Source organism: Myotis lucifugus, unplaced genomic scaffold (assembly GCF_000147115.1).
Source record: "Myotis lucifugus unplaced genomic scaffold, Myoluc2.0 scaffold_5, whole genome shotgun sequence".
In the NCBI taxonomy this organism is placed as follows: Eukaryota; Metazoa; Chordata; class Mammalia; order Chiroptera; family Vespertilionidae; genus Myotis; species Myotis lucifugus.
The window spans coordinates 11,432,728-11,460,323 of NW_005871053.1; the positions used below are offsets into that span (position 1 = coordinate 11,432,728).

At 42.8% G+C, this 27,596-nt stretch overlaps 1 protein-coding gene across 1 annotated transcript in view; it reads right to left on the bottom strand.

Annotated features, from left to right (window-relative positions):
* Positions 1-27,596, bottom strand: part of MYO3B (myosin IIIB) — a 357,063-nt gene that overhangs the window by 320,454 nt on the left and 9,013 nt on the right. The window contains exons 3-7 of the mRNA XM_023743517.1: positions 26,893-27,076; positions 26,035-26,169; positions 18,465-18,569; positions 18,146-18,245; positions 15,546-15,622 (exon numbers count right to left, since the gene is read on the bottom strand). Of these exons, the coding sequence (XP_023599285.1) occupies positions 15,546-15,622; positions 18,146-18,245; positions 18,465-18,569; positions 26,035-26,169; positions 26,893-27,076 (601 nt within the window). The remainder of the gene's footprint in view (positions 1-15,545; positions 15,623-18,145; positions 18,246-18,464; positions 18,570-26,034; positions 26,170-26,892; positions 27,077-27,596) is intronic.

The window sequence follows — 27,596 nt, forward strand, 5'->3', positions numbered from 1 at the left end:
TATAAATAATGAAGATTCTGTTCAAGGAACGGTCTAATTATCAGCTTCTGCACTCATATTTTGACCAAACTAACTAGGCTTTTTTTAGAGTTCTATTACATAAACTCCATCTTCCCTGCGGGAGTCTCTCCTTCAGGATTAGTTCTTATCAGGAGTAAACATGTGTGATGAGATTTAAAGAAGCACTCTAAGAGGATGCATTGAAGGTCAACACACCCTGGGATTGGATTCCCTATCAATCCAACACCAAAGTCAATGACTTATTTAGGGGGAAAAGTGATCTCGTTCTCCTTAGCTCAGCATTCTCATCTCTAGGTAAAATAAAGCTGAATTAGGAATGTACAGATGACTGATTGGTCTTTGGTTCCCTTGCCCCCACAAGAAGGGGACCTCTCAAAGAGCTCTCTGATTCAGTTGTTATGAGGCTCCATTAAGAAAAGGAGAGAGTAGGGCAATGGTTTCCCAGGTTCTCTAAGTCATATTAAAGGGACGGAGAGAGATAGGTTTAGATGGCAGGGACACAGGTTCAGGACTCAAACTATCTCTCTTCTCACACCTCACCTCCACCACCCCAAAGAGCAGCCATGCCCAAGGCAAGTGCATACTCTCCTTCACCTTGAGCCTTTGCTTCAGTCTGAGAAGTATAAAGATGTTGGTTGCAGTGGAATGAATAGAGATGATAAAATAGGTGTGTAAGAGAGTTCAAGGGAAGAGTTGCAGGACGTGGAGAAGGCTTTAGTATGGGAATTTAGGGGAAGAGACACACCAAGAAACACTGATATTTTGATCCTGGGTGACCAGGGAAATGTTGGTGCCATTTACAAAAACAGAAAAGTCAGTTTGATAGGCAGTATAACAAGTTCAAACTGGGCCTGAGCTCTACCCTTATCCAAGTACAGAAAAAAATCACTTGTGCTAATATGGCCTCAGTGTCCACCCCCTCCCCCCCGCCCACATGTAGATACACTAAGAAAAACAAAATTCCGTTAAGATCAGAAGCAGAATGTACTAAAGGGTAATAATAAAATACTGACATGTTTCCAGTGACTACCTAGAGTTTGTATTACAGTAAATGTATTTTACATTTCAGAACTCTGTAGATTTTAACCTTTCTATTGTTGGCTGCCAACATAATTAGTCAAAATGTGTAGTTTTAATACATTAATATAAGTACCAGAAGCAGATACCAGGTTGTATATCAGGACTTGATCAAACTGGTGTATTTATCTTAATCCAGTGTGGTGAATAGAAAACCTAGTACATGTCAATTCACAAAGTACAGATTCTCCAAAGTTGAATTTAAAGTCCACAGCATGTTGGAGGTTGATATGAAGAGGATGTATTTTCTAGAATGTTCCATAAGATGTGTATATAGACTGTGATAAAATGTTTAGTGTACCTTGCAAAGGCTAAAAGCATACAGTAAATGAATCAAAATAGAGACCGAGTCCCGCTATAGTGTATCGCTAGTGGCCAAATGGCACCAAGATGAAAATACTGTCTTATGATCTCAGTGAGTTTCAGAGACATATAAACCCCTACATGCTTCTGCAGAGTCACCTTTAACAGTCTTTGGCATATCAGTAAGGTTTACACTGTTTCTGAATTTGTTATTAAATATATTTTTATTGACTTCAGAGAGGAAGGGAGAAAGAGAGAAATGGAAACATCAGTGATGAGAGAGAATCATTGATTGGCTGCCTCCTGCACAGCCCCTACTAGGGGTGGAGCCTGCAACCCAGGCATGTGCCCTGACTGGGAATCGAGCAGTGACCTCCTGGTTTATAGGTTAACGCTCAACCACTGAGCCATGCTGGCTGGGCTGTTTCTGAGTTTTAATGAATAATTTTACCTATTTGATGTTAATCTATCATTAACCTCATCATTTCTTCTGTTTTAGAGGGGCCAGAGCCTTGATGAGCTCATCAAAATGACCCCTGAAGTAAACAGACGTAACCCAGGGTAAAGATTATGTCCACATCAACTTTCAGTCCTCATCAGAGAAGCTATGTTGAAAAAATCTTTGGATTCAAATAAAAAAAGTCTGAACTCCATTATTTACCAGCTGGATGCCTTAGCTAAGTCCCTTCATTGGTTATAGGGACCTTACTTTCTGGCTGTATAAAGTCACAAGGTAGGAATGAATAATCTCTACTATCTCTTCCAGTCTAATATTCTATGACCTCATGATTTCCAAATAAATCATTCTGGTATTGTATCTCACACTGAAAGGCTAACCTCTCCATGCACATTAGCTAGAGTAAACAGTAGATGGTTCTGAGTATTAACTAGATGACTGGAATCTAGAGGGGGTTTTATTAGCAATATTTGGTAGACGTTCTTAAGGTCTGTGAAGAGATGCTGGTTGCTGTGATAATGCCTCCGCTAAGGAAGATGAGCTCCAGCGACAGCAATTGTTTGGATGCCGATTAATGGAGCATGTGCAGTTCCTACCTTGAAATATGAGTGTCTGGCTTTTCTAGGTACACGTATACTCCCTGCTGCTCAGTGTAGGAAGACTGGAAGCACTGATGCTCGATTACTAGCAATCCCTATGCACAAGCAGCTCCAGTGCCCATGCCAATAGCTATTTTACCCAGAGGTGGGCTTGAGCCTCCCACATGTCGATCAATGCCACCTTGGCTGCCAAAAACTTTTCCTTCTGGAGGGGACGGAGGGCAATAAGTTTTCAGTAACAGGTTAGTTCTACTGTCTTTGGAGCCAAGAGTCTCGGTCAACTTTCTTTGATTGCAGGGCAGTTCTCTGTAGCCTTCTTCAGAATAACAAGTCCCAAAATTCCGAACTTTCTAAACCTGCCCCAGTCCCTCCTTCCTGCCCCACAGAGGGAGCACATTCCTCCCTCTCCCGAAGGAGTTTGTGAGGTGGAACTGCACCCACAACTTGATAACACAACTGCCAGTGGTTCTCAACCTTCTGGCCCTTTAGATACAGTTCCTCATGTTGTGACCCAACCATAACATTATTTTCGTTGCTACTTCATAACTGTAATGTTGCTACTGTTATGAATCGTAATGTAAATATCTGATATGCAGGATGGTCTTAGGCGACCCCTGTGAAAGGGTGGTTCGACCACCAAAGGGGTCGCGACCCACAGGTTGAGAACTGCTGGCTTAGACACATACCATCTCCCCACCACCTGGGGCATGGCCAGGTGAGTTCTGTGGAGGCCGGTTGGCCCTTTCCTCAGCCACCAGCTGGGAGAGGCAGCGAAAGAACAACTGTCAGTAGCTCTTCCCCTGTAAAAAGATTTGCATCTCTGGCTGCTGTGAGCAAATCCCAGAGCCAGGCATCTTTGTTTTGGTTTAGCCACCCCCTCACTGGGTAACTTTAGCAAATTATTTAGTCTTCCTGTACCTCTTCTTTCCATGCAAACCGAGCAACCCTCTCTCCAGGGCCTTGTCTGACACACTGTCTATGACAATGTTGCTTACCCAAATGGCTCCAAAATGTTAGTAGTAGATGACAATGGGCCATTGCTGTATCAGTAATATCTATTTTTTTTACTTGCTACTTTGAACCTCTTTGCATTTTCTAAAATGTCTACAGAAAGCATGAATTATTTCTATAATAAAAGAGCAAACTTTGTGGGTTTTGTCTTGAAAATATAAATAAGTATGGGAAAGTTTGCCTTAACTTTCAAGGATGTGTTTCCCTCCTCCAGGGTCATTTGTTGGCTGATGGGATTCTTCATCAACAAATTGGCAGGTTAAAGGTGGTGTCTTGATTATAAAATTAGGTTCCCGTGAGATTCACGCAAGAAAATGAAAGAAATTCCCTTCAGAACTATATCCTTTCCTACTGGAAGCGTAAGGCTAATAGGGGTAGTACTTTCACTTTCTCAGGTCCCCCTGATCCCATGAAATGCCACATGGTTACAATGTCATTTCAGCCTAGGCCAAGGGCAGGGCTTATGATAAAGCTCCCAAGATAGGGGTGAGATTCGCCCTCTACCTCTTGCAGAAAGATTTGGGCTTATATGAGCCTGAGAGAACAGTCCCTCCTCATCTCAAGGTCTTCGTTATCTGAGAAGATCATCTTTGTTAGACTGGATGTGAAGGGGATTTTTAAAAAAACAGTCAACACATGTTCTCTGGCATCAGAAAACCTAGTTTTCCCTAACAAGTTATTTAACTGGAGCCATTTATCAAGTTATATATCAAAGAACCACTGAGATGAAATCTCTTTTAATAATATGATTTTAATCAATACTTTCAAGCAAATAATATTATAATAGCACCATCTACCATAAGGAAAAATATGTTTTGCTCTTAGAATAAATAAATTACTAAACTTAAAAACAATAGCCAAAACCGGTTTGGCTCAGTGGATAGAGCGTCGGCCTGTGGACTGAAAGGTCCCAGAGTTCGATTCCGGTCAAGGGCATGTACCTGGGTTTCGGGCACATCCCCAGTAGGAGATGTGCAGGAGGCAGCTGATCGATGTTTCTCTCTCATCGATGTTTCTAACTCTCTATCTCTCTCCCTTCCTCTCTGTAAAAAAATCAATAAAATATATTTTTTAAAACAATATTGTTATGCAGACTATTTCATTTTTTCACTAATGTTTTAAAATGTCATTAAAAATGCAATTAGGTTTGCCTTATATGTTCTAATTCTTCACCTTCTTAGAATTGATCATGTGATCCAAAATAATCAAAGGCCAAAATTAAAATTTCACTCAGTACACAGTCAAAATGCTGTTATGTCAAGAGCTAAATTCAGCTTTCAAAAGAGGATAGGCAAATAGACCTAAAGCTATTACTCCTTGGCTGACCTTGAGCCCAAAAATACAATCCACAAACTGTCAAATAAGATGGCTGAAAGGCAGGAAGGCAAATAGGATTCTTAATTTTGTTTATATAATTCATGAAGCATAATTGATAAATGTTATTAATGATAAAGACGTCTAAAATAGAACTTCTCTGGAATTAGAATTGCAGTTATAAATATAGTATTCCAATGGCAAATATTATTCATCAGTTTTACATACAAACATCTTTAAAGCATTACAAGCTGAGATACTGAATAAACCAATGAAGTATCTTCCTTTGGATGAAATCTAACCTCGAGAGAGGATATATTTGAGATTTGTTTGAATGTTTTTGCAAAGGGGATGTGGACTAATATAACTGAAATTAATGGCGGCGGGGGTTGGTTCTTTCATAAAACTCAACTTAAGGCTAGAATTAAGTCTATATGTTGTATACTAAATCATCAGAAATAATTTAAATTATACTGTTATGAAATTCAGAAAGGTCTCTAATTAAAATAAAATATGGTGTTCTACAAACTTTTCTCAGGATTGTAACAGTCAGCTTATGCCTTTAAAGAAACCAAACAAGCTTCGAATTAAAAACACAGAGTACGGTCCCACAACACCAACTTCCCACACGGCTAATGGAGGGCAGAGCGGGACTGGAACTGGGGGTGAGGCAGCACACAACACTGATTTTTGCACGTAAATTCCCTGAAGCCCTGGGAGCGTGTCACTTATACTTAACCATATGGTAAGCCTCGTTCTCAAACTCAAGAACAATACCCACGGAATTCCCCTGTGAAAGGTAAATCAATGTGCCCAAATGTTTACGTTTGTCCTTCGTACTCAAAAAACTCTGAAGGAGCACATTTGCTTGGAGGCCCAGGATAATCCCACTGCTCTCCCTGCGCCAGCAGCTTCCCCACCGGAGGTGGATGCTGGAGGGGACCTTAGAATTCATTCATTCAACCCCTTATTTCACAGAGGAGGAGACTGAGGTCCTGGGGGGAGGGGTGACTTGTTTAGAGTCATACAGCTGGGATGTGGCCAAATCGGGAGCAAGGTCAATGGCTCTGCCACTACCCTCCCAACTGAGGCACCTCCTCGGGTTCTTTTTGTTGTTTTGTTTTTATTTGTCATTTGACATTCAATATTAGATTAGTTTCAGGTGTGCAGCATAGTGGTTAGACATTTATATAATTTACAAAATGACACCCCCCCCATAAGTCTAGCACCCACCTGGCCTCATTCATAGTTATTACGATATATTGACTATATTTCCTAGGCTGTGCTTTACATCTCGTGACTATTTTGTAACTGCCAATTCGTACTTCATCCCTTCACTTTTTTCACCCAGCCCCCAACCCCCTCCCATCTGGCAACTATCAGTTTGTTCTCTGATCTATAAGTTTGTTTCAATTTTGTTTGTTTACTTTGTTTTTTAGATTCCATATATAAGAGAAATCATACGGCATTTGTCTTTTTCTGTCTGACTTATTTTGCTTGGCATAGTACTCTCTTGGTCCATCCAGGTTGTCACAGATGATCAGATTTCATTCTTTTTTATGGCCGAGTAACGTTCTATTATATCCATATACCACATCTTCTTTATCCATTCACCTTACTAATGGGCATTTAGTTACTTGCATATCGTGGCTATTGTAAATAATGCTGCAATGAACATCAGGATGCACATTTCTTTTTTAATTTCTTCGGATAAATACCCAGAAGTTGAATTGCTAAGTCTTAAGTTCTATTTTTTTTTCTTTTTTTTTTAGGAACCTCCATACTGTTTTCCATAGTAACTGCACCAATCCCGGGAATTTTTATAATACAAAGAATGATGGGCCATTGCCAAAGAGATTTCACGTTCCAGCAGCCAGAGCCACAGTAACTCCCATATATGAGCACGTGAGCACCCGCCATTTAAGCAGATATAGTCCTGCCGCTTCTCACTTCCTCTGTCCCCTCACTCTCCCTTCCTTGCTGCCCCTTTTCTTTGCCAACTAGTGCCCCACTTCTCCCAGAGTACATTTAAGGAAAGAATGAGTAGGGGTTCTACAATTCAGTTCATTTTACAGCTTGTTAGGTCGGGTATTACTACCCCAGGTAAGGAAACAGACTCAGGAAGGTTAGAGAACTACTCCTAGGTCACACAGCTAGTAGGTAACAGAACTGACACCTGAGTCCACAATAAGAAACTAGTGAGGGGAAATGTTTCTCTCCTCCGCAACACATTTTTTTAAAAAGGGAAATAGCAAATCAAACAGAATATCTGAGTGTTTCCACATGGTCATAGCCCCTTGTCTGCAAGTAGTCTCTAGATTCTGTCTTCCCTCAAGCTGATGTCACCATGCAAACCAGGACATGCCCTTGGGAATGTACATTCCCATCAGTGAGTAATTTCCTTTAACTTCCTAAAGAAGGTGTGGAAATCACCTGGGGCATAACAGAGCACTGTGAACACTAGCCTGCCCACCCCCACCTGGCCCTGCTTCACCCCCACCCCACGGCTCCTCTGGGCTCCCGTTCCTAATGCTGACTGCCCAGCCGCCTTTGCTTTCTTCTGACAGCCCAGTGACCATCAGTCAGAGGCAGAGTTTGGCTTAGAGGTGGATTCCCTCTTCTGGGGCTGAGCCCCTGTGCCCGGTGCAGGGTAGAGGAGGTACTGAAGCATCGGGCAAGTTGGGACTCGGAGCTCAGGAGGAACCGAGGCGGCTCTGACATTCCTTCAGCAAACACTTCTGCCCCTGCGGGAACAGCATCAGTTCTTCCTCTTTGATGGATGAAGAGGGTGGGCAAGCTGATGGGTGGCAGAACAAGCTGGAAAGTTCCAAATGCTCAAGGAGGCCATCATTTGGACACTTCTTGTTTAGTACTGAGCAGGGGTGGGAGGAATATAAGGGCCTCACGTGCTTCTGCCCATCTGGGAGCTTCAGCCCTATATTTAGTCCCACCAGGAGGAGGGTGATGACATGTCACCACCCCCACCCACCCAGGGCCAGCCTCCCACCTCCACCCTGACACATGACATATGACTCAATTGCCCCAGAGTTCCAGCTAAGAAGGGAGTTATCACTGGAGCAGAAGTTAAGAGTTGGGGCTGTACCCAGTCATTTCACCTTCGCCCTGGGCCCCTAACCCGCCAGGAGACTACGCTCCTGGGTTGTGCTTCAGGGCCCTCGAAAGCAGAACCCCTCTGGGCATGCAGGCAGGGTCTGCTTCTCAGAGGCGAACATAAGAGACTGGAGGGAACCCATGAGCACAAATAGCTACAGAATCTCAGAGATGAATGCCTTGCGGGAAGACGCACAGGTCTTTTGGCCAATCATCTAAGGGTCTAAACCCCTTACTTGAATCTCCTGAGCAACCAAAGCTGCCTCACAGTGACATGACTGGCAGCTGGAGTCCCAAGACAGTAAAGAAAAATGACCCTGAAGGTTCACCAGTGTCATCACTGACCTTACTGGGAGCTGAGGGATAGCCTGCCTTCCTTCCCTGAGCAACACCAGAGCCATGGAGTGTGAGAGCTGGAAGAGGCGTTTCCCCAAGACCGTCAATGTTCTCTGAAAAATCGAGGGGACCTTGGAGGCAGAGACAACCAAAGCCAATCTCGTCTTCTTACAGATGAGAACAGGTAGGGAGGGGTGGGGTCTGGGCAACATGTGCCCCTTTTTTAGAGCACGGCACTGTGCCAAACACTTTCAGTGCATCATTGCATTTTGTCCTTTGAGGCTGTTTTTCTTTTCCTTCTCATTCTACCGCTTTTAACTTCTCCCCATCTTACTACTCAGAGATATTCAGAAACGTGCACGAGGTCCTGGATTAGGTGTGTAAGCAGGTATCTACAAGCTGTTCCCAGGTCTGACTCCAAAAGTTGTGCTCTTAACTTTTCTACCAAAACTAAAGCCATATTAAAATAAATGAACTACAATCACTTTTTTAAAATAAGTGGCAGAGCTAAAACTAAAATATAAATCTCCTAAATTCTATTCTAAAGAAGTGTATTATTTTATTTTTCCAGGTCCTTCTTTTGGTTGGAAAAAGCCAGTAATTACACTGACTTCTAGAGTCATGTTGAAATATTACATTTTCCTCAACATATAAGAAAGGATAATTCTTCATTTAAAATAATTTAAAAATTGGAGAAAAACAATTTACATCTTATCAGGTACACTGGTGGTCACAAATAAGTTGCTCTAGTATAGTGGTTAAGAGAGAGGATTTTGAAACCAAATTCCTGGGTTCAAATCCTGATGGCATCACCTACTAACTTGTCCAAGGACAAGAACCATGCTTTCTATGATGTATTTACTTTATCTAAAACATTGGACTAGAAATAACACTGACTTTATAGGGTTGTTGTGAGGGTTATAAATGAATTAATTCTCAGAAAGCACTTCGTGTTGGGCACATAGTAAGCAGTCAATAAATTCTCACTCTTATTTGGAAACCAACCCATAGTTAGAGCTCAGGGAACAAAATGGTAATGATGGCAATAATATTTTAGCTCTGTCTTTTATGGCTTTTTCAGCCCTTTGACACAAAATATCTCATTTGTCATCTCTAGTCCTGGCAGTGCCAAACAAAATAGCATTATTGTATCGTTTAGCTAGGAGTGCCATAATTAATGAAGGCAGGAGTGGTTGCAAAAAGCCTGCATTGGTGTAAGCTGGTTGTTATGGCAACCATCCCCTGTCAAGGACCCTTTGTCAGGCAGAGAGAGCTGTCACAGCACATCTGTTTCTCTGCTCAGCTGATTAGCTCTTGTTTGCAACAAGAAGCAGATGGAAGTAAAAATGAAAAAATAAATTTTTAAAAAAGCAAATGTTTATTTTATTCACACGTCTGCTTTCTAATACAAAAAAACAACAACAACAGACCTTTGGCTGTTTTGGAAGATGCCAAGATCCTTAATATATGGGCTGCTTCTCTCATTGGTGAGATTGCAAGTGTAGTCAACCTAAAAATTATAGGTGATAGGTCCCTTCATGTATGTCTTTTTAATGATGTGTCTCATACTCCAATGTCAGAGGATTCTTGCACCCCGTCTCCGCATGTCTTTGTTGTATGAGCTGTCTCAGCACACATGTTCCACACTGAACATCCCATATGAACACATGAAAGCAAAGAGGACAAGGCCCGGGGGAACCTGAATTCTGGGCCAAGTCTGCCCTGAACTAGCAGGGAGAGTATCCTCTCCCTGTTTCAGTTTCTTCGTCTGCAAAATGGGACTTGCATTCTCAGGCTCTCTGAACAGCAAAACAGCCCCAGTGCTCACTAGGTATGCGGATTTAGGCGCGATGTTTCCTACACCTCTTTGGGCCTTGTTTTCCTCAGTGATAAAACGGAGAAAATAAATCTGCTACAGAGAGTTGTTGTGAGAATAAAGTACTTAAAAAGCACCTTTCCCAGTTCCTGGTGCATTAGTGGGTCCTTAGGAAGTGAAAGTTCCTCCCACTGCTCATTGCTTAGCAGGCACAGTGTTCTACTATCTGACAATCGGCTGGCTCACGGCGCTGGAGCTGGGCTTTGAGTTCCCTCTCGACAGACATCACCCCTGTAGTTACTGGACCATTAAAAGGTCTGGGTGTTCCCGGGAAACAGACACGTACCTCTGGTGGCTGAGGAACACTTCTGGGCAGCAGCCATTTACCCTCCAGAATAGAAGTACTGCAGTACTTTAACGATCACCATGGCCACACCAGTGCATACAATTAACTTGAAGGTCTGACTCCAAAGGTATGTTATTTTAACGTAGTCTACAAATGTCCTCAATAAAAACAATAATGGTAACGTTGGTTAACCTTGTCTTGGGTTCCAGTGATTTACAAACATTCAGTTTAATTCTTATGTGTGTGTGATGGTGGGAAAGGATCAACTACCCTTAAACCCCTGCCACCAAAAAAATACATATAAATTAAGTTTGTATCCCTTTTTGCTACAGACCAGGATATTATCTGGTATGTATCTGATGGCAAATACTAGCTGAGCAATACCAATATGACAGTGGGCGTGGGTTGTTTTGAAAATCTCTTAGTTCAGTGAGTTACAACCTATAGATTTCCGTTACTACTGCCCACTTATGCACTCAGTGTCCCTGGGCACTTATTTTGGCAGAGCCTTGGATCCCATATGTGTAAGATCAATGCAATGATGCCTAACTGGCATCCTCACAGGTAGGTGTGAGCACTTAAAATATAACATTAGAAGTTCTATGCAAATGTCAGACACTACTATTCTTATTATTTACTATAAGAAATTGGGTGTCAGGAGACAATGGAGGAGAAAAGAGATAAACATGGCTAATGGAAAGACTGTGTGTGTATGAGTATAATATAGATATAGATGATATAGATATAGAATAGATATTGATATCAATATGGATATAGATATAGATATGGATATGGATATAGATATATAGACATAGATATATAGATATAGATATAATATATGTATTACAGGCTAAAGTGCTAAAGTCACAAGCTTGGAGACCAGAGGCTCAAGGTACACAGAAGGTTGAGGGAAGTAACCTGGGTCACACATCTCAGGAGATAATAAAAAAAAATGCCAGAGAGCAGGTAGGACAGAACAAAATTCTGAAGGTGTTGAGGGCCTATGTGGGAAGGCAATTTGTTATGCTTGGTACATCCAGAAAGAACTGTGTATGCCTCAGACACCTAAGGGGGAGAGAGAGAGAGAGAGAGAGAGAGAGAGAGAGAGAGAGAGAAGACAGGCAAGGCTGAGCTCTCCAACTAAGCGAGCACCTGTAACATGCAGATCTGTAGGTTCCAAATGACTGGCTGATTACCTTGGAAACTGGAATTATTTACTGTAGCTAAGAGCTGCTAAGTATTTGGAGAGTTGTTATGGGTTGAATTGTGTCCTCAAAAAAAAAAAGATGTATTAAAGTGCGAACCCCCAGTACCTCAGAATGTGAACTTATTGGGAAACAGGGTTGTTGCAGATGAAATTCGTTAAGATGACATCATACTGAGTAGGGTGAACCCCTAATCCAAAATGACAGGTGTGCTTATGAGAGCCCGGCGTGTGAAGACAGACACAGGGAGAACGTGTGTGACAACGGAGGCAGATACTGGCGATTGGCCGTGGCAGCCCAAAAGGCGAAAAACTGCCAGCAAACGGCCAGGAGCTGGAGAGAGGCAAGGAAGACCCTAGAAACTTTAGAGACAACAGCCCTGCTGACACCTTGATGTCAGGCTTCTAGTCTCCAGAACTGAGACAATAAATTCTAGTTGCTTTAAGCCACCAGTTTACGCTGTGTTCTGGCAGCCTAGGAAACTAAGACAGATTGGGCAAGGCTTCGACCCCAGGACGGGAGGAGAACCCACTTAACCTCTCCACTGGCCATCAGAGCAGCCCACAAAAGTGAAAGGCGGCGTCTGTTTGTGCCTGGCACTTGCATGGTGGATGTTGGAAAGCTCAGCCACTACCGCCCCTCAGATATTCACAGGTGATGTTGTCATAACTGCCCAAGTCAATGCCAAACACCACCACCATGCAGCTCGCAGGGGTCACACCAGGGAAATGAAGAACCTGGAGTTTTGATGGTTTACTGAGCTGCTGAATCAATCAGCCCTGGAATCACCTATCTCTACACTTACCTGAGAATTTTAATTTCCTATTGTTTAAGTCATTTTGTTCAGGTAATCTGTTCAATATGTAGTTTCTACATTGCCCATTTTTCTTTCCCTCTTAAAATAGTCTTCCCTGTGTCACAGTATGCTACTGACATAGTCAGTTTGTAAAAAAAAAAAAAAAATTGTACTGATCTTGACTTTTATGTTAACCCTTTGACTATGCCACACAATATTTCCCCAGTAGCATTGTTTCAAAGTGCTATCACACAAAGTCCCGGGCAACGCCTAGGGTTTCTCTCCTCCTACGTTGCTGAGAGGATGCCGCTTTTACCCAGCATTTTTCATCTTTAGTAGCATCCAAAGGAGGCGGTGAGAGGAAATAGGTGGAAAATGTTAACCATATGAGAGTCCATTCAAGCGGCAGCTTCGAGCTGCCCCAGTGAACTGTGCACTTGGACCGCTCGTCAACAATTGATTGTGGTGTGGTCACATTCCATTAACTACCTGGTTTGCAGTGCAGCCTATTTGAATTAAATATCGCAGTTACTCCAGCTGGTGAAACAAAAATGGAAATGGAAATGGGAAAAGAATAATTTGGTTCAATATCTCAAAAATAAAATAGAATCAAGGATGTTTCAGCTGCATTTTCAACATAAAAGGACTGGTCGCCTGCAATGGTTTTATTCCGCTGACATTGGCCTTGTGTGCATTGTTGTCATAATTAATCTAAGGAGCAGTTATTCACACAAGCAGAAGTGGAAGCTTAGTAAGGCCATCACATCGAAGAGAAGCAGAGTTTGCCACCCCAAAACATGTCTTTTGGGATATTGATTTCTGCTGATTTTTAAAAATCTAAAGACTCAGAAAGAAACTTTAACCTTCCCCCCAACTGCCTAAAAGGCATTTAGATAGACGACCTGCTCCAGAAAAAGATATATCATCACAGATAACTACAGTTCAATCTGAACCAAGTAGGCAGGGAGGAACCTAGCAAAGCCCATTTGTTCAGCCCTCTCTGTGTCCCCCTGTGATTCTGAGAACACCAGCTTCCCGTGAATTAGAAGAGAAACGCCGTCTTCCTGGTTATGTCACCCACATTTGAGCTGAGTAGCTTCAGTTATGCTTTCCTTTAATAATAATTAAAATCTATAGTCCTAGCCAGTTTGCTCAGTGGTTAAAGTGTCCGCCTATGGATTGAAGGGTCCTGGGTTCACTTCTGGTCAAGGGCCTGTACCTCGGTTGCAGGCTCCTCCCCCAGTCCCTAGAGGGTGCATGCAAGAGGCAATCAGCTGATGTGTTTCCCTCACATCAATGTTTTTCTCTCTCTGTCTCTCCCCCTCCCTTCCATTCACTCTAAAAAAAATCAATGAAAAAAATATGCTCAGGTGAGGATTAACAAAAAATTAATTAATTGATTAATTAGTTAATTAAAATCTACAGAGAAATTTGCTAATACCAATGTCATAAAGCTGTCCTCAAATAACCCTCCAAATTCATCTTCTCCTTTGGCTGCTTTAACAATGGATAGATTCCTCCAACAGATGCTCATGAGCACCTACCTACTCTGTACCGAGCACTATACTGAGCGCTGGGTGTCCCAAGTCCCTGCCAGAGCGTAGAGCCCAGCTGACAGCAAGATAAGGGTTGGAACTGAAGGGCTTGTTCACCGTCCAAAGGAGTTTTTATATTGCCCTGTGGTGTTTCTCAAAGTGAGGTTCACGAGATCCCTATGAAAATTTTTATTTTGTGTTTTTTTCTAATAATAATTGTATTAATAATAATAACATTGGAGGGATAGCAGTAAAAACACATTCCAGATCATCTGGGTGACCATTTGCCACAGTTTCAGTGACCAGACTTAAGTTTATTGTTAAGCTGGCACCAAGCCAGAGATGTGCCAGTTAGAGGCCAAAGGAGGTCCTATTTGAACAAAGAGAGCACCCCAGCTGAAATAAAGTGGTGGTAAGATGATGTCTCCACATGGGACAGGGTAGTAAGTTTGACAAAATAACCTAAAGTAATCTGTGCTGTCAGGCTCTGAAACATATTCACTTTGCAAAGGACAACCGAGTCTCAGAAAACAATGTCATTCATCGCAGTAAATTAAAGGTGCTTACTTGAATGTTACTGGGTTTGTCGTTTTTTGCATAATATATTTTTTCTTTTCGTTTTATAGTTCTATAAATATGTGATTAGGAGTTTATTTCTTAGTTTTATTTTTTTTAACCTAAGAAACATTTAAGATTTAAGTAAACACTGGAATTTGAAGGATTTTTCTTTTTCTCTTAAATGGGCCTGTCCATTACCCAAGTATGAAAGAGAGGGACATAGAGAATAGGAAGCCATTGAAGAGAGGTGAGCAGACTACTGTGAGCCAATTACCGTGTAGGAGGTCACCTTGGCAGACACACCGAAGAAAGACAACCATGGGGGCAGAATGGAGATGGAAAGAACTCTAAAAAGATTATTGTAAGGACTTACTCTTACAAAAAGAACCCATGGGCTGAATCTCTGATGGCTGCTCTCAGGCACAGGCCAGAATACTGTGGAATTAAATGCTGAAACTGTACAAGGAAAACTGTACCTGTGTGCCATGGTATGCCTTATCTACTGGGAGATTCTCCAAACTTCCGCATGCATCATCTCACAGAGCGTTCCATGATGATGCCAAAACTAAATTAGGACCAAATTCCAGGTTTAATTGGGAAACGAAAACATACGTAAGACTAGCTGCTATGTATCTGGTAACAACAACAGCAACCCCACAAAAGAACAACCAGGAACACTGCATGTATTTCCAGTTGGAGCTGAAATCTGTCCCTTCATCAAGCCCTGTGTCACTGGGGCTGCATCTCTCCAGGGAAGGTGACTTTTTCTAATTTACATAAAAGTTGGGTGAGTCGAAGCCATGACCCTTGGAGAGAGCTGCATTTTCTGGAGGGACACCTTTTTTAACTGCATGAAGGCATTCTATTGGCTAGCTGTGACTTAATCTCGCTTTTCTGAAATTAAGTGTCATCGTTGTCACTCATCAAACCATAACACTTACAGTTCAATGAGGATAAAGGATTTTCTTCTTTCTGAACATTTTGTGAAACATATGAATTTCCCATAGAAAGTCATAGTATCAAGGCACTCAACACAAAGAAATAGATGCCCTCTACTTACCTCAGGGGCCATCCAGAAGGGGGTGCCAACAGATGTGTTTCTCCTTAGACGTGTACTGGTGAGTTGAGCTGACACACCTATAAGGCAAGGGCGTCAGAATTGAGCAGTGAGCAGAGGATGATGCTAGACCAGGGGTTGGCAAACTTTTTCCATAAAAGATCAGATAATAAATAGTTTAGGCTTTGTGAGCCTTATGGTCTATCTCAGCTTCTCAATTCTGCCATTAGAGTGCAAAACCAGCCACAGACCACACATTGACTAAAAATTTACTCATAGATGCATGTAATTATCACGTCATAAAATATCCTTCTTTTGATTCTTTTCCCAACTATTTAAAAATGTAAAAAAACATTCTTAGCTCAAAAGCCATACAAAAACAGGAGGCAGATCAGATTTAGCTAAACCCTAGTTTGCTGACCCTATGTGGAAGCATTTATCACTCTATCTACATCACCAGAATTTTTTTCCTAAAAAGCATTTCTACCCGCGTTGCTGCAAAATTGGAATCAAAAGAAAATATCGACAACCAGGATCAACCAAAAATATATTTATATCATATTTCCAATATATTTCAGGTGATTTCTTTCTTAAAATGGTTTTCATTTTATGGAGAAAGAAAACTGGTGTGTGTTATCTATAACAGAGCATCAGTATGGACATAAAACGTTTTCAGTACCTTATCTTACCCAGAAAACTAACGAGAAAACTGTTTGTCAAATGGGGAAAGAAATTGACTAAGTTATTATTATGTAAGGCTCAGTGTTGAGGACCTGAATTTCAATATAATTCCAATGTACTTTACCTGTCTTAGCCTTGAGCCACTCTCTTTATATCAACACATTTGTGGAGTTATACCATTCCTTATATAGAAAGAGGAGTATAAAACTTAAAGTGCACCTCCCACCCCTAGTTTCCTTTGCTTGCTCTTTAGTAGATAGGCCACTACATCTAAGTAACTTCATTTATTTATTTTTTATTTTTTTATTGATTTCAGAGAGGAAGGGAGAGGGAGAGAGAGATAGAAACATCAATGATGAGAGAGAATCATTGATCAGCTGCCTCCTGCACACCCCCTACTGGGGATCAAGCCCACAACCCAGGCATATGCCCTTGACCGGAATCGAACCCACGACCCTTCAGTCCCCTGGCCGACGCTCTATCCACTGAGCCAAGCCAGCTAGGGCTAACTTCATTTATTTTTGAGTAATTTCTTCTGAGCAAATGATTTGCTGATATATTTTAACATTGAATTTTTTCTTACCAATAAAGCAAAGACTAGTCAAAAATCATTGGTCTTTTCTCCCATTACATTGACATTGTTAAAGAACATTTTCAAAAATGCTTCTGTAGCCCTAGCCGGTTTGGCTCAGTGGATAGAGTGTCGGCCTGTGGACTGGAGGGTCCCAGGTTCGATTCCAGCCATGGGCACATGCCTGGGTTGCGGGCTTGATCCCCAGTAGGGGACATGCAGAAGGCAGCCAATCAATGATTCTCTCCTATCATTGATGTTTCTATCTCTCTCTCCCTCTCTGAAATCAATAAAGAAATATATTTTAAAAAATGCTTCTGTAAATTTATTCTCATTATTTGTAACAATCATGCTAGAGTACTAGCTGTTGTTGAAATCATTTAGAACAGTGGTTCTCAACCTTCCTAATGCCACAACCCTTTAATACAGTTCCTCGTGTTGTGGTGACCCCCAACCATAAAATTATTTTCATTGCTACTTCATAACTGTAATTTTGCTACTGTTATGAATCGTAATGTAAATATCCGATATGCAGGATGTATTTTCATTGTTACAAGTTGAACATAATTAAAGCATAGTGATTAATCACAAAAACAATATGTAATTATATATGTGTTTTCCGATGATCTTAGGCGACCCCTGTGAAAGGGTCGTTTGACCCCCAAAGGGGTGGCAACCCACAGGTTGAAAACCGCTGATTTAGAAGATTAAACCATTTAATAAACTTAAAAAGGAAAACCAACCGGTTTGTTGGTTTGTGACTACCAGTACATGAGTGTTGCAAGGGGATATTTAATAGTTCTCTGGCCTTAGGTCATTTTGCTCCGAATTTCTTCTCACACTTCCATTTCCTGTCAATGTTTCCAGTTCAACCAGCCTCACGTGTAGCAGCAATAATCACAATTTACAGGGAGGTTAGTTCCCAGACCCAAAGGACTAGTTTACCTTCTGCTCCCTGGGAATACGTATGCCTAAGGCTAGAGAAAGTCATTTGAAAAACCAAACTGCTTTCTCTTTTCATATGCAAATGAAGAAATGACAAAATGTACATGATGGACAATTGCCCTGAGACATGAAATAAAAGCAAAAAGGTTTTCTGTCAAATTCTTCTTTTGAAACACTTTTTATTTTCTCTCTTTAATAAAATTGCTTCTAAAGCTGAAAATAGATGAACAAACAGGCTCTCTTAGGGTGATCCATCTGGTAAACCCCCCACTCGCCAGCCTGTGTTTGATGGGAAAAGTCCCTCAGCCTGTGGCGTAGCAGAGGCCCCAGTCTTCTGGGACTGCAATAAATTGCTGCCTGTGGGTAACTGCACACATCAAGAAAACAAACGACACACAGTCATTACCAAAGTCAACGAGCTTAACTCCTCCTTCTGTTGTCAGAAGAATGTTATTCCCCTTGACATCACGGTGGATGATTCGGTTATTGTGCAAATGCTGAAGGCCCTGCATGGCATCCCACCACCACCAAACAACAGGGAAGAGAAAGGGAAATTTCGCATGGTTATTTTAAAACAAGTACAGTCCTATTAAGAATCGAACACCCCTGCTGTTAGACACCTTTTATATTATGGGGCCGTTCCCCCTTGTTAATATGAAATGGGGATCCAACCCATGACAAATTGCCTCTTCTGCTGTCATCCCCAGAACATTGGACTTTCTTACCAATAAGGCTCCATATAAGATGTATGAGATCACTGCTTCGTCCAACCGCTGTCCGAACATGAGTAGACCTTTGACAAGCTCGGTGACTGAGCCCCCGTTACACAGCTAAAGAGGAAATGTAGGGTAGACAGACAACAGCGGAATACATACAAAAAGAAAAAAGAAAAAGAAGATAAGAATAAAAGCCCCATGTAGTAAAATAAATTTGCAGACCACAAAACTCCAGGTAGAAATAATTAAACTTCAAAATTCCATTACACAGCTAAATCTAGTTGTGTGTGTGTGTGTGTATGTGTGTGTGTGTATTCAAGATGATTTATGAGTGAAAATGTATGTCCAAAAAGTTGATTTTTTTAGTTGTCAAGTGAAATGTAAAAGTACAGTCATTATTTAGAAATTCAAAAGAGATGGCATGGTGACTTATTGGATATTGGATATTTTTCATTTTACATAAATACTGTTTTTTAAAACATGCATTTTGAGGATAAGAATAGACCAGTAGAGGCAACATGGATGCCCTTGATATTTGGGTGGGAATGCACTGCATTTCCAATCTTCCTGTCTGCCATCCTGGCACCACAGGCAGCAGTTCTTTCTAGAGTTGCCATTGCATGTCAGATTTATGGAGTGGAGTTGCAGCATTTGTATACTCTGGGATTATAACAATTCCCTACACCCTGCTCATGACTTGCAGGAGATTCAGAACTTTATGCTCCATTTGGGGACAGGGACAAGGCTAACATCTGAATGAGAAGGTCAAAGAGAGTGAGAACCTCATGATAGGAAGGAGCATCAGGGACCAGGGACATGGGGTGACATGGAAAAGCACACAGTACAAGGACCTGGGGGTCACCACACAATTTGAGGCCCTGCTCTCACTGTCATGGCTTCACATAAGCATTTGCTTATATGCAGATCCAGGTGCCACTCAGGGAGAGGGAATGGGAAGAAAGAAAGGCTCTAAAAATACTAGTCCTTGTCCAAATGGCTGAGCTTTGAACTGGACTGTGAACGTGGGATATAAATACTAGAATTTGCCTCTTCCCCAAAAAGTCACTCAGTGGGACTGAGTTTAACAGAATGAGTTAAAATCGGTTGTCTCCTCTAGGCAGGCCAGAGACTCAAGAACAAAGTTGGGTTCCGTTACTGAAAAGAAAGTTACCTCTTTGTTCTCAATAGTTTGTGACTGCCCGGTTCATACCCATTACTCAAACATGAATACAACACAGTCTCTGCCCTCAAAGAGCCCACCACCACGAATGCACACATGAGTCATTAGGAGTGTGGCATGTGGAACTAGGGGTGTGCCTGAGGGAGTAGGGTGACCCTGAAGAGGGAATGGCAACCTCTGCTGAGGTAGGATGAAGGGGGACAATCTGAGAAGTCGCCCTAGAGGATATAACATTTACAATGAGTTTGAAGGACAAATGAGTGCATGGAAAGTGAACAAGAAGGGGAAGGGCATCCCTGGAAAAAGAACATCGTGTGCAAAGGGAACATGAAAGAATGAGGAGTGTGTGTGTGTGTGTGTGTGTGTGTGTGTGTGTGTGTGTGTGTTCTAAACATTCGGCTATTGTTGGGACAAAGAGTTCTAGGGCCCTAGGGCAGGGAGATGGGGAAGGAAGGTGGGAAACAGGGAATGACAGTCTGCCCTGCTTAGGGGTATGGGCTTTATTGCAACACACACATATATTACAGTAGCAAAATATACCATTAGATAAGAAGAGTACGCTATTGACAGGTTTTACTGGTAGGCAGGACGACTCTGTTCAGACTTGTATTCTAGAAAGATGACTTGGGCAGCAGATTGGAGGGTGGACAGAACAGGAAGACACCAGAAGCTTGACCTCTGTTAGGAGGTATTGAAGCAATCATGAGAGGCAGGGCCAAAAGGTCAGGAGTCATGGGGATGAAGGCCGGGGACAGAGGCTTTTATGAGTCAGGATAGGCAGGGACTTCTGACCAACCATATGTAGAAAGTGAGGAAGAGACAATCTAGGGATCATGTGAAAATAAGGGAAATATTAATACAGTTCTTGATTCTAAAGCCAACGCAGTTATAGGCATGCAAGGCACTCTAACACCTGCTTCAGAGCCACTCCTCAGCCTGGCTCCTCTCAGGGAGGCAGGTGCTTTCCGGAATCGCAAGCGCACTGTTAAAATCCTACCCAGAGAAAGTTCACATTAAGTTCTGCGTGACGATCCAAGCTAACTCAACTCTGGAATTTTCCCTTGAAACCTCCTTTCAGCCTCTCTCCTGCCCTAGTTTAAACGCGGCCATTTTGCAACAGGAGCCTATTCAGCCATAGTTTATATAGGCAGCCGACTTATAAACCTTCTTCTTAGCTCTAGAACCTGTGAAGGGATGCAGAACAGCCATTTTGTCAGCGGGATCAAAACCAAGCTGTGGGTTTAAAAACAACAAAAGGATCTTGACTCAGTCGGTGCCTTTGGTTCACTAAATGTCAGGGTTTAAAAGCTGTCTGACTGCCACACAAAAAAGGCATATAATTAAACTGCTCAGGGAAACTTCAGAGGAAATTGTTCTGCTAAGTTGATAAGCTGCCCAGCAAAGTTTCAAAGGGCAGCCCGTGGGTTGTAGAGAAAGCACTTTGGGTACTTGGATATAAAAAGGAAACCGGGTGCACACTTACAATTGTCGGACCAGGGTAAATGTTCAGTGAAGTGGACTGAGCATTTTAAAAGCCTGGCAAAAAAATTGTATTTAAATGTATCAAATATTGCCACCCATTCTGCCAGCCTTCAGATTCAAATAGAGGTGTGTCTCCGTGTCTGCATTCCTCCCTACGCCCTCAGCATTCAGCAAATGCGGCAGCCGGATGCATCTAGAATTTAATGAGCATTTTGCTCTGAACCAGGAAAAATAGAAAATCATTTACGTACCACATCCATTTTCCAAAACATCATTGACTATTGATTCAATCACAGTATGTGCATTTGCTAAGATGGTCATAATTTCAAACAATAAAATGTTCCTTGCTCAATTAGCCATCAACTTTCCTCCATGTTATTAAAAAGGCCGATGCAACACAACCGCCAGACCTGTATTCTAGTCCAAACTCCAACTTATAAGTAGATTCTGCACTGGCACATTGACTTGACCTAGTCAGAGTGCAGAATTAGGAGGAATTTCTTGTCAGTGTCCTTTCGTTCAGTAGACTTTATCTGTCAATGATGTTAGGCTCCATTCAGGGCATAAAGCGAAAGTCAAGGGTCATCAAAATCGCCCTAGAAGCTGCCTTAGGAAGCACGCGCTGGACGATGTCCACCTCTCAGGAAGGCCAGCACAACTTATATTTTCCCTCCACACTGTTGGGAACAATTGTGTTTGTTTTGCTGATACCAGGTGAAGCCACTGGTTTGTACCTAAAAGAGTGAAAACGATGTCCCTGGCAACCCTAGCGTTGTAGTCAGAGTGGGGAGATGCTCACACCACAAGCGGTAGATGGGCCCCAGGATGCCCACCTCCCATCTCAGTTTCTCTCCAGGACATGTGCTCACTGAGCAGAACTGGGGTGGGCAGAATCACTCCACTCCTCAGCTTCTAATTCTCTTTGCTTTTGCTGAACACATACAGCACATGTATGTAGGATGCAACTCTGTTCCATTTCCAAGTCCCTCCCTTCTTCTCCACTCCCAAGTGTTCTGTGCCTTCCTCCTGGCCCCCAGTACTCCAGCGACTCTCATTCTAGAATCCCACCAGAACCTGCTGTCTGAGTCAGTGCTTTCTAACCACCGCTGGCCAACCCTATGTTCCAGACCATCAGAGTCCTGCTGTGACCCCGATTTGTTAATGTGATCAACTTGAGTCATGCCACAGTAACAACAGATGAAAGTGGTTTAAAGCACACACTTGTAGTGATATTCAGGCCTATACTGGGCTTTCTAGAGCCTTACATTAAAGCAAATACTGGACAAAGGTGTCCCCCCTCCTACCCCCTCCAATCAGCTTTGTTACTGAACTTATACATAGATCTCTGGGAGGGGAAAAAAAAGATTAAAATTTTTTTATCTGGTTTAAAATATAAGAAATTTTTTGTTTGTTTTTTTATTTACGTTTCAGCCTCATTTACTAGTACCCTAGCCTCCAAACTATTTCTTTTAAGTTGAACACATGATTCATGCTGAAATTAATAGTATCTACCTGATGAAGATTTTATGCTAAAAGGAAAAAAGAGAAAATTTAGTTCACGTCTTAGTGCAAACTAAGTGTGTTTTCCTTAACGGTCTAAATTCTTATTATATTTAATTTAGGTGAGAGATCATCAGACTTATAGATTTTTAAAAATTTAATATTAACTTAGAATAAAAGTTACTCAGAAATTCTCTGAAACATTATTCTGTGTGCGGGCCTTCTCTGCCTATCTTTCTGATACAGAAGGTGCCTGTCATAAAGGGAGCTGTGCTTTACTTTCTGCCAGCAATTAGCAATGAATTTCAGAAATGACGTTTTTATTTGCTTTTGTTTTCAGAGCTGTGGTGATTTAAGGGGGCTCTTCATAACATTTTTCTATCCTTTAGAATTGCTCCGTGGAATAGCTGCTCACTGGTCCTTTCAGCTCACTCAGCAAGGAAACAGCAAAGGCGACATAAATTTAATCTCAATATGCATGATGAGGAGAACAATATTAAGCACATCATAATATTATTGTGTGAGTCTCCTAAAGCACTCCTATAAAAGCCGCTGAGGGCCCTGGCTCAGTAGGTTGGGCATTATCCAGTGCACGAAGGGTTACCGGTTTGATTCCAGGCCAGGGCACATGCCCAGATTTCAAGCTAGATCCCTGGTGTGGGGCGTGCAGGAGGCAGCTGATCAATGTTTCCCTCTTTCATTGATGTTTCTCTCTCTCCCTCCCTCTCTAAAAAAAAAAGAAAAAAAAAAAAAGAAGAAGAAGGAAAAAATAAGATTGCTGCCAAGGAAGCAAAACGGTCAAGGTACTGTGTGGACGTCATGGTCTTCCCACTGTGTGTGTGAGAGAGACCAGAAACTGTGATCCCAGCCAGAGAGCCCAACTCTGTTTTTTTTGGTTTTTGGTGTTTTTTTAAAAATATATATTTTTATTGATTTCAGAGAGGAAGGGGAAGGGAGAGAGAGAAACACCAATGATAAGAGAGAATTGTTGATTGGCTGCCTCCTGCATGCCCTACTGGGGATCGAGCCCACAACCTGGGAATCAAATGGTACCTTCTGGTCCATACGTCAATGCTCAACCACTGAGCCACACCAGCCGGGCCCAACTCTGTATTCCAGGACCACAGACAGCAGCGTGTGATGGGAGAAAGTGCCCAAGTTCAGTGCTCCCCCGAGTTCTGCCATCTAGCTCGTTATGTGACTGGAGGCATGTCACTCCTTCTCTGGGCTCCGTTCCTCAATAGAACACGAGGGGGCTGTCCTGAAGGAAGGCCGAGGTTCCTGCCAGTTCTAGGAGCCCAGAAATCCCTGTCTCTATCTGCATATTGTGGGCACTGGACACTCTTAACCACCCAGCAGCCTGGCATAGAGGCCCGTTCTGGGACAGAAAAGACCTGAGGACATCTGCTTCCCTCTACCACCAACTTTTCAGGGATCAAAACAATCTGCAAGAGCCATAAACGTCAGCATATTGTATTGCTGAGGTATGCATAATTCAGTGTCTCAGGGCAGCCTCATTATCTGTCCGTGGTCATCCTGAAAAAGCAAAAGACAGCCGCAGGGGAGCATATGCACAAGGCTAAGTACATAGTTCTGGGCTCCTTCTCATCTCCAGACCATGCGTGGCTCTTTCCGGCCACTTGGCCACGCCTGGAGGGCCCGCCTCCAGTCACTCCGCATCGGGAAGAGCATTTATTCTCCAGGTGGCCACAGGTCTGAGCAGCCCCCCTGCCTGCCTGGTCACATGGCGGGGGGCGGGGGGAGCCTCTTTTCAGGCCCTGGAAAGTTCCTAGAGGTTCCAGTTCTCCACATTTAAATACAGAGCCTTTTTGAGTCAGGGATAAAAATGAACAGAAACTAAGATTTCTTGGTCACTGTCTCTCCATTATTAAATTATAATGAGGTTTAAAACATGGAGATCTTACAGAGCTGAAGGAGGATATAATCAGAGACCCTAGAAACACTAATTTCCATGTCCCAAGAAAAGCAGCATTTTAAAAATTAGTGTTATTCTAGAGCTTCATTGGCAGGATAAAATCTGTAATTTTTTTCAGGGCGGGGAAGGGGAATAATAAAATCTGATACTCTGAGAATGTGTTAGATGACAACCAGCCAACTAAACAAAGACGATTTCTGAAAACCAAAACGCCTTACATCTTCATGTTCTGAGGAAGGCAATTGATGTGACAGAAATGTTCAAATTGGTTTTCCTGCAGATTATCCCATTTGAATATAACAAGTGAATTCCCCATACATGGTTGCCATGGAAACCAGCCTATGTTTCCCCATACCCAGGCCCTCTCAGAGCTAGGCGGGAGACGCGGACAAGAGGCACTAGACCGTGAGCTGAGGGCTGGCCTCTCCTCTGGTGCTTCTCTCTTACGGCTCCCACGTGTGTCCACGTGCCCCTGGTTCACTGGGTGACCCTAGGCACAGTGGCACGTGCTGGTTCCGAAGGGCAGGGTCCAGGACAAAGCAGGGTGAGCTCTGTGAGTAGGAAGCGGTAACCTCTCCTAATGTACTAATTTCATAGATTGTCATGATTGTGTCTGCCATTTTAGCCCCATTGGGTTTGTGGGGAATTGACTCCTGCGCATATTCATTCCCACTAATGAGGGAGAAATAAGGCGGACACGGTGGGTACAGCGGTGCTCCTTTCAGATTCCCTCTTCAGACTCCCTGCTGGGAATATTGGCTGTTCCCCACTCCCAGCTCCTAGTAGCACATTTCACAAGGAATTGCCCCCCGCTACAGGGAACTGCCCCCTCCCACCCCCTACACACACACACACACACACACACACACACAACCCTCAACCCAAGGCCACCCTGCCCCAGCATAGCAGGGGCAGCTCTTCACCCCCCAGAGGATGGGCTGAAGCCTCTGTTGCAACCACACTGCTGTTCAGTGTCTCCTTGCCCAGTCCCTGCCTTCCTCTCTCCCTTTCAGGCCCGTCTCCTGCATGATCTCACCTTTAACCCTGTTACACAACCCTCAGAATCTGTTTGGAGAAAACCCAATCTAAGCTGAGGATTAATACACATAAACGGGCTAAGCCAAACGTGGTGAGCCAAGTAAACCTTGGGCTAACCATTTTTGAAAATGAGTTCTAATCACGTTTCCTGCAAAACATTCCCAATATAGGGGAAAAAATAACCTTTTCCAACTGTGTTCCTGTAGTCACTCAGGAGTAGAAGACACGATTATTAAAATTCTGAAGCAGAGAAGCATGCACATTTTCAGTCCACAACCCACCTGTAAGGACTGTGGAGGAGAATGCCACAGCTGGTAAGGTACCCGGGACACACAGGAGGGACCGACTTCTCAAATGTGTGCGGCACAGTATTCAGGCAAAAACTCATCTGCGTGCCCGGGAGCTCTGCTCGAGTGGAGAGTTGCCCAGCGAGAGCCTCTTACCTCCAGGACCAGCCACAGCTGTCCTCCCACACACTCATCCGCTTTGTAAAACATCCCGTAGAACTTGACAACGTTGGGATGATTAGGAAGAAACTGCAAGATGTTGTATTCTGCTTCGATCTCTTCATCCATATCCTACACAGGGTTAAAAAAAAATGCTCGCTGGAGTCGGCCTGATGTGTGAGGAAGGGCACAGGCAGGAGGTCACGATCAAGTGATCAGCGAAGGAAGCGTGTTTACTCTGCATTTTTAATGTCATCACTACCACATCTGGAATACATCGAACTTGAATAATTATTATATCAATAAAATGTCTTCATTATATCTTTTTTTCGTTAGCAGTATTATCATAGATTTTTTTTAAATTTAAAAATGTCCAAATTTTCAAAGCAGTTAAGGAGAAGTCGCTTGAAGGGACCCGACACAGGCTAGGACACCTATAACCTCACTGTGCAAAACGATGTCCAGCATTACAGCCACGATGCTCCGGGCTCTGAAATAAGAGGCCAGGCCAAGGTGATTAGGTACCACAGGTGTGGGTCCCTTTGTAACTTACAGAGAGAGCAGCCTCTGTATAAGCCCGGGGAGTGAAATACATCAGTCTTTTCAAGAGAATCCCTTTAGAAGAGCCCAGAGGGCCAAAATCAAAACAATAGTAAACTAGATAAGAAACAGAAAGTGAAGGAAAGTTTAAACTCCCAAAGGAGTCCTGTCACTCCGATGAGCTGACAACCCGCGACTCATTTTGAGATTTCATACCAGCTCTCGTGAAAAGTATCCCTACACCTAGGAAAGAAGTGGGAAACTCAATGTGCGTGAAATACTATATTGCGGTAACGATGGACCACTGTTACTTACACTGATTGGATCCAGAATTTTTACTGCAGCCAGGCTCCCGTCTCTCTTGTTAGTTACCTTGTAGACCTTGCCATAGGTGCCTTTACCTATGGTCTCTATAATTTCCCAGGTATCCGTGGGGTCTGGAAGCGACTCAAACCCAAGCATGGTGAAGTTGTAATGAAATAATCCATAAAGATGTTTCCTGGCGAAGAGAAAAGCTTGTTTTAGGCAACAGATCATAGCACTGAGGGCAGTGGGCTTTCAAAACAAGAATATTTTTATTTCAGAACCAGCAACCTTGTGGTACTTTTTCTTTTCATTTTTCCTTTCTATTTTAAGAAAAAAAATTAAAGGGGATTTGAAGCCTCTTTAAGAAATGAAGATATAACTTAGAGGGTTGGCAACATGACTCTACAATACCTTTAAAAACACAACTTTAAAAGGGGGGTTATATAAACACTGCAGGAGGGAGAAAACAGGCTAAAGAGGCTGTCTGCGCTTGGCTGGGCAGTTGTCATTCTAGGCTGCTGCCAGGGGAAGCGTCTGCAAGCCAAAGGTGTTAGATCTCCATGCCTCTCTGATGATCACTGGAAACCAACCTACAACCTCCATGTGCGAAGTCTGGGCTGCTGGGAAGGATCTGATGCCTGTACCAGGTATCAGTCAATGCACAGCAACCACTGCCAACCAGGTCTTGAGTCCTACAAGGATTGGCCGAGCTC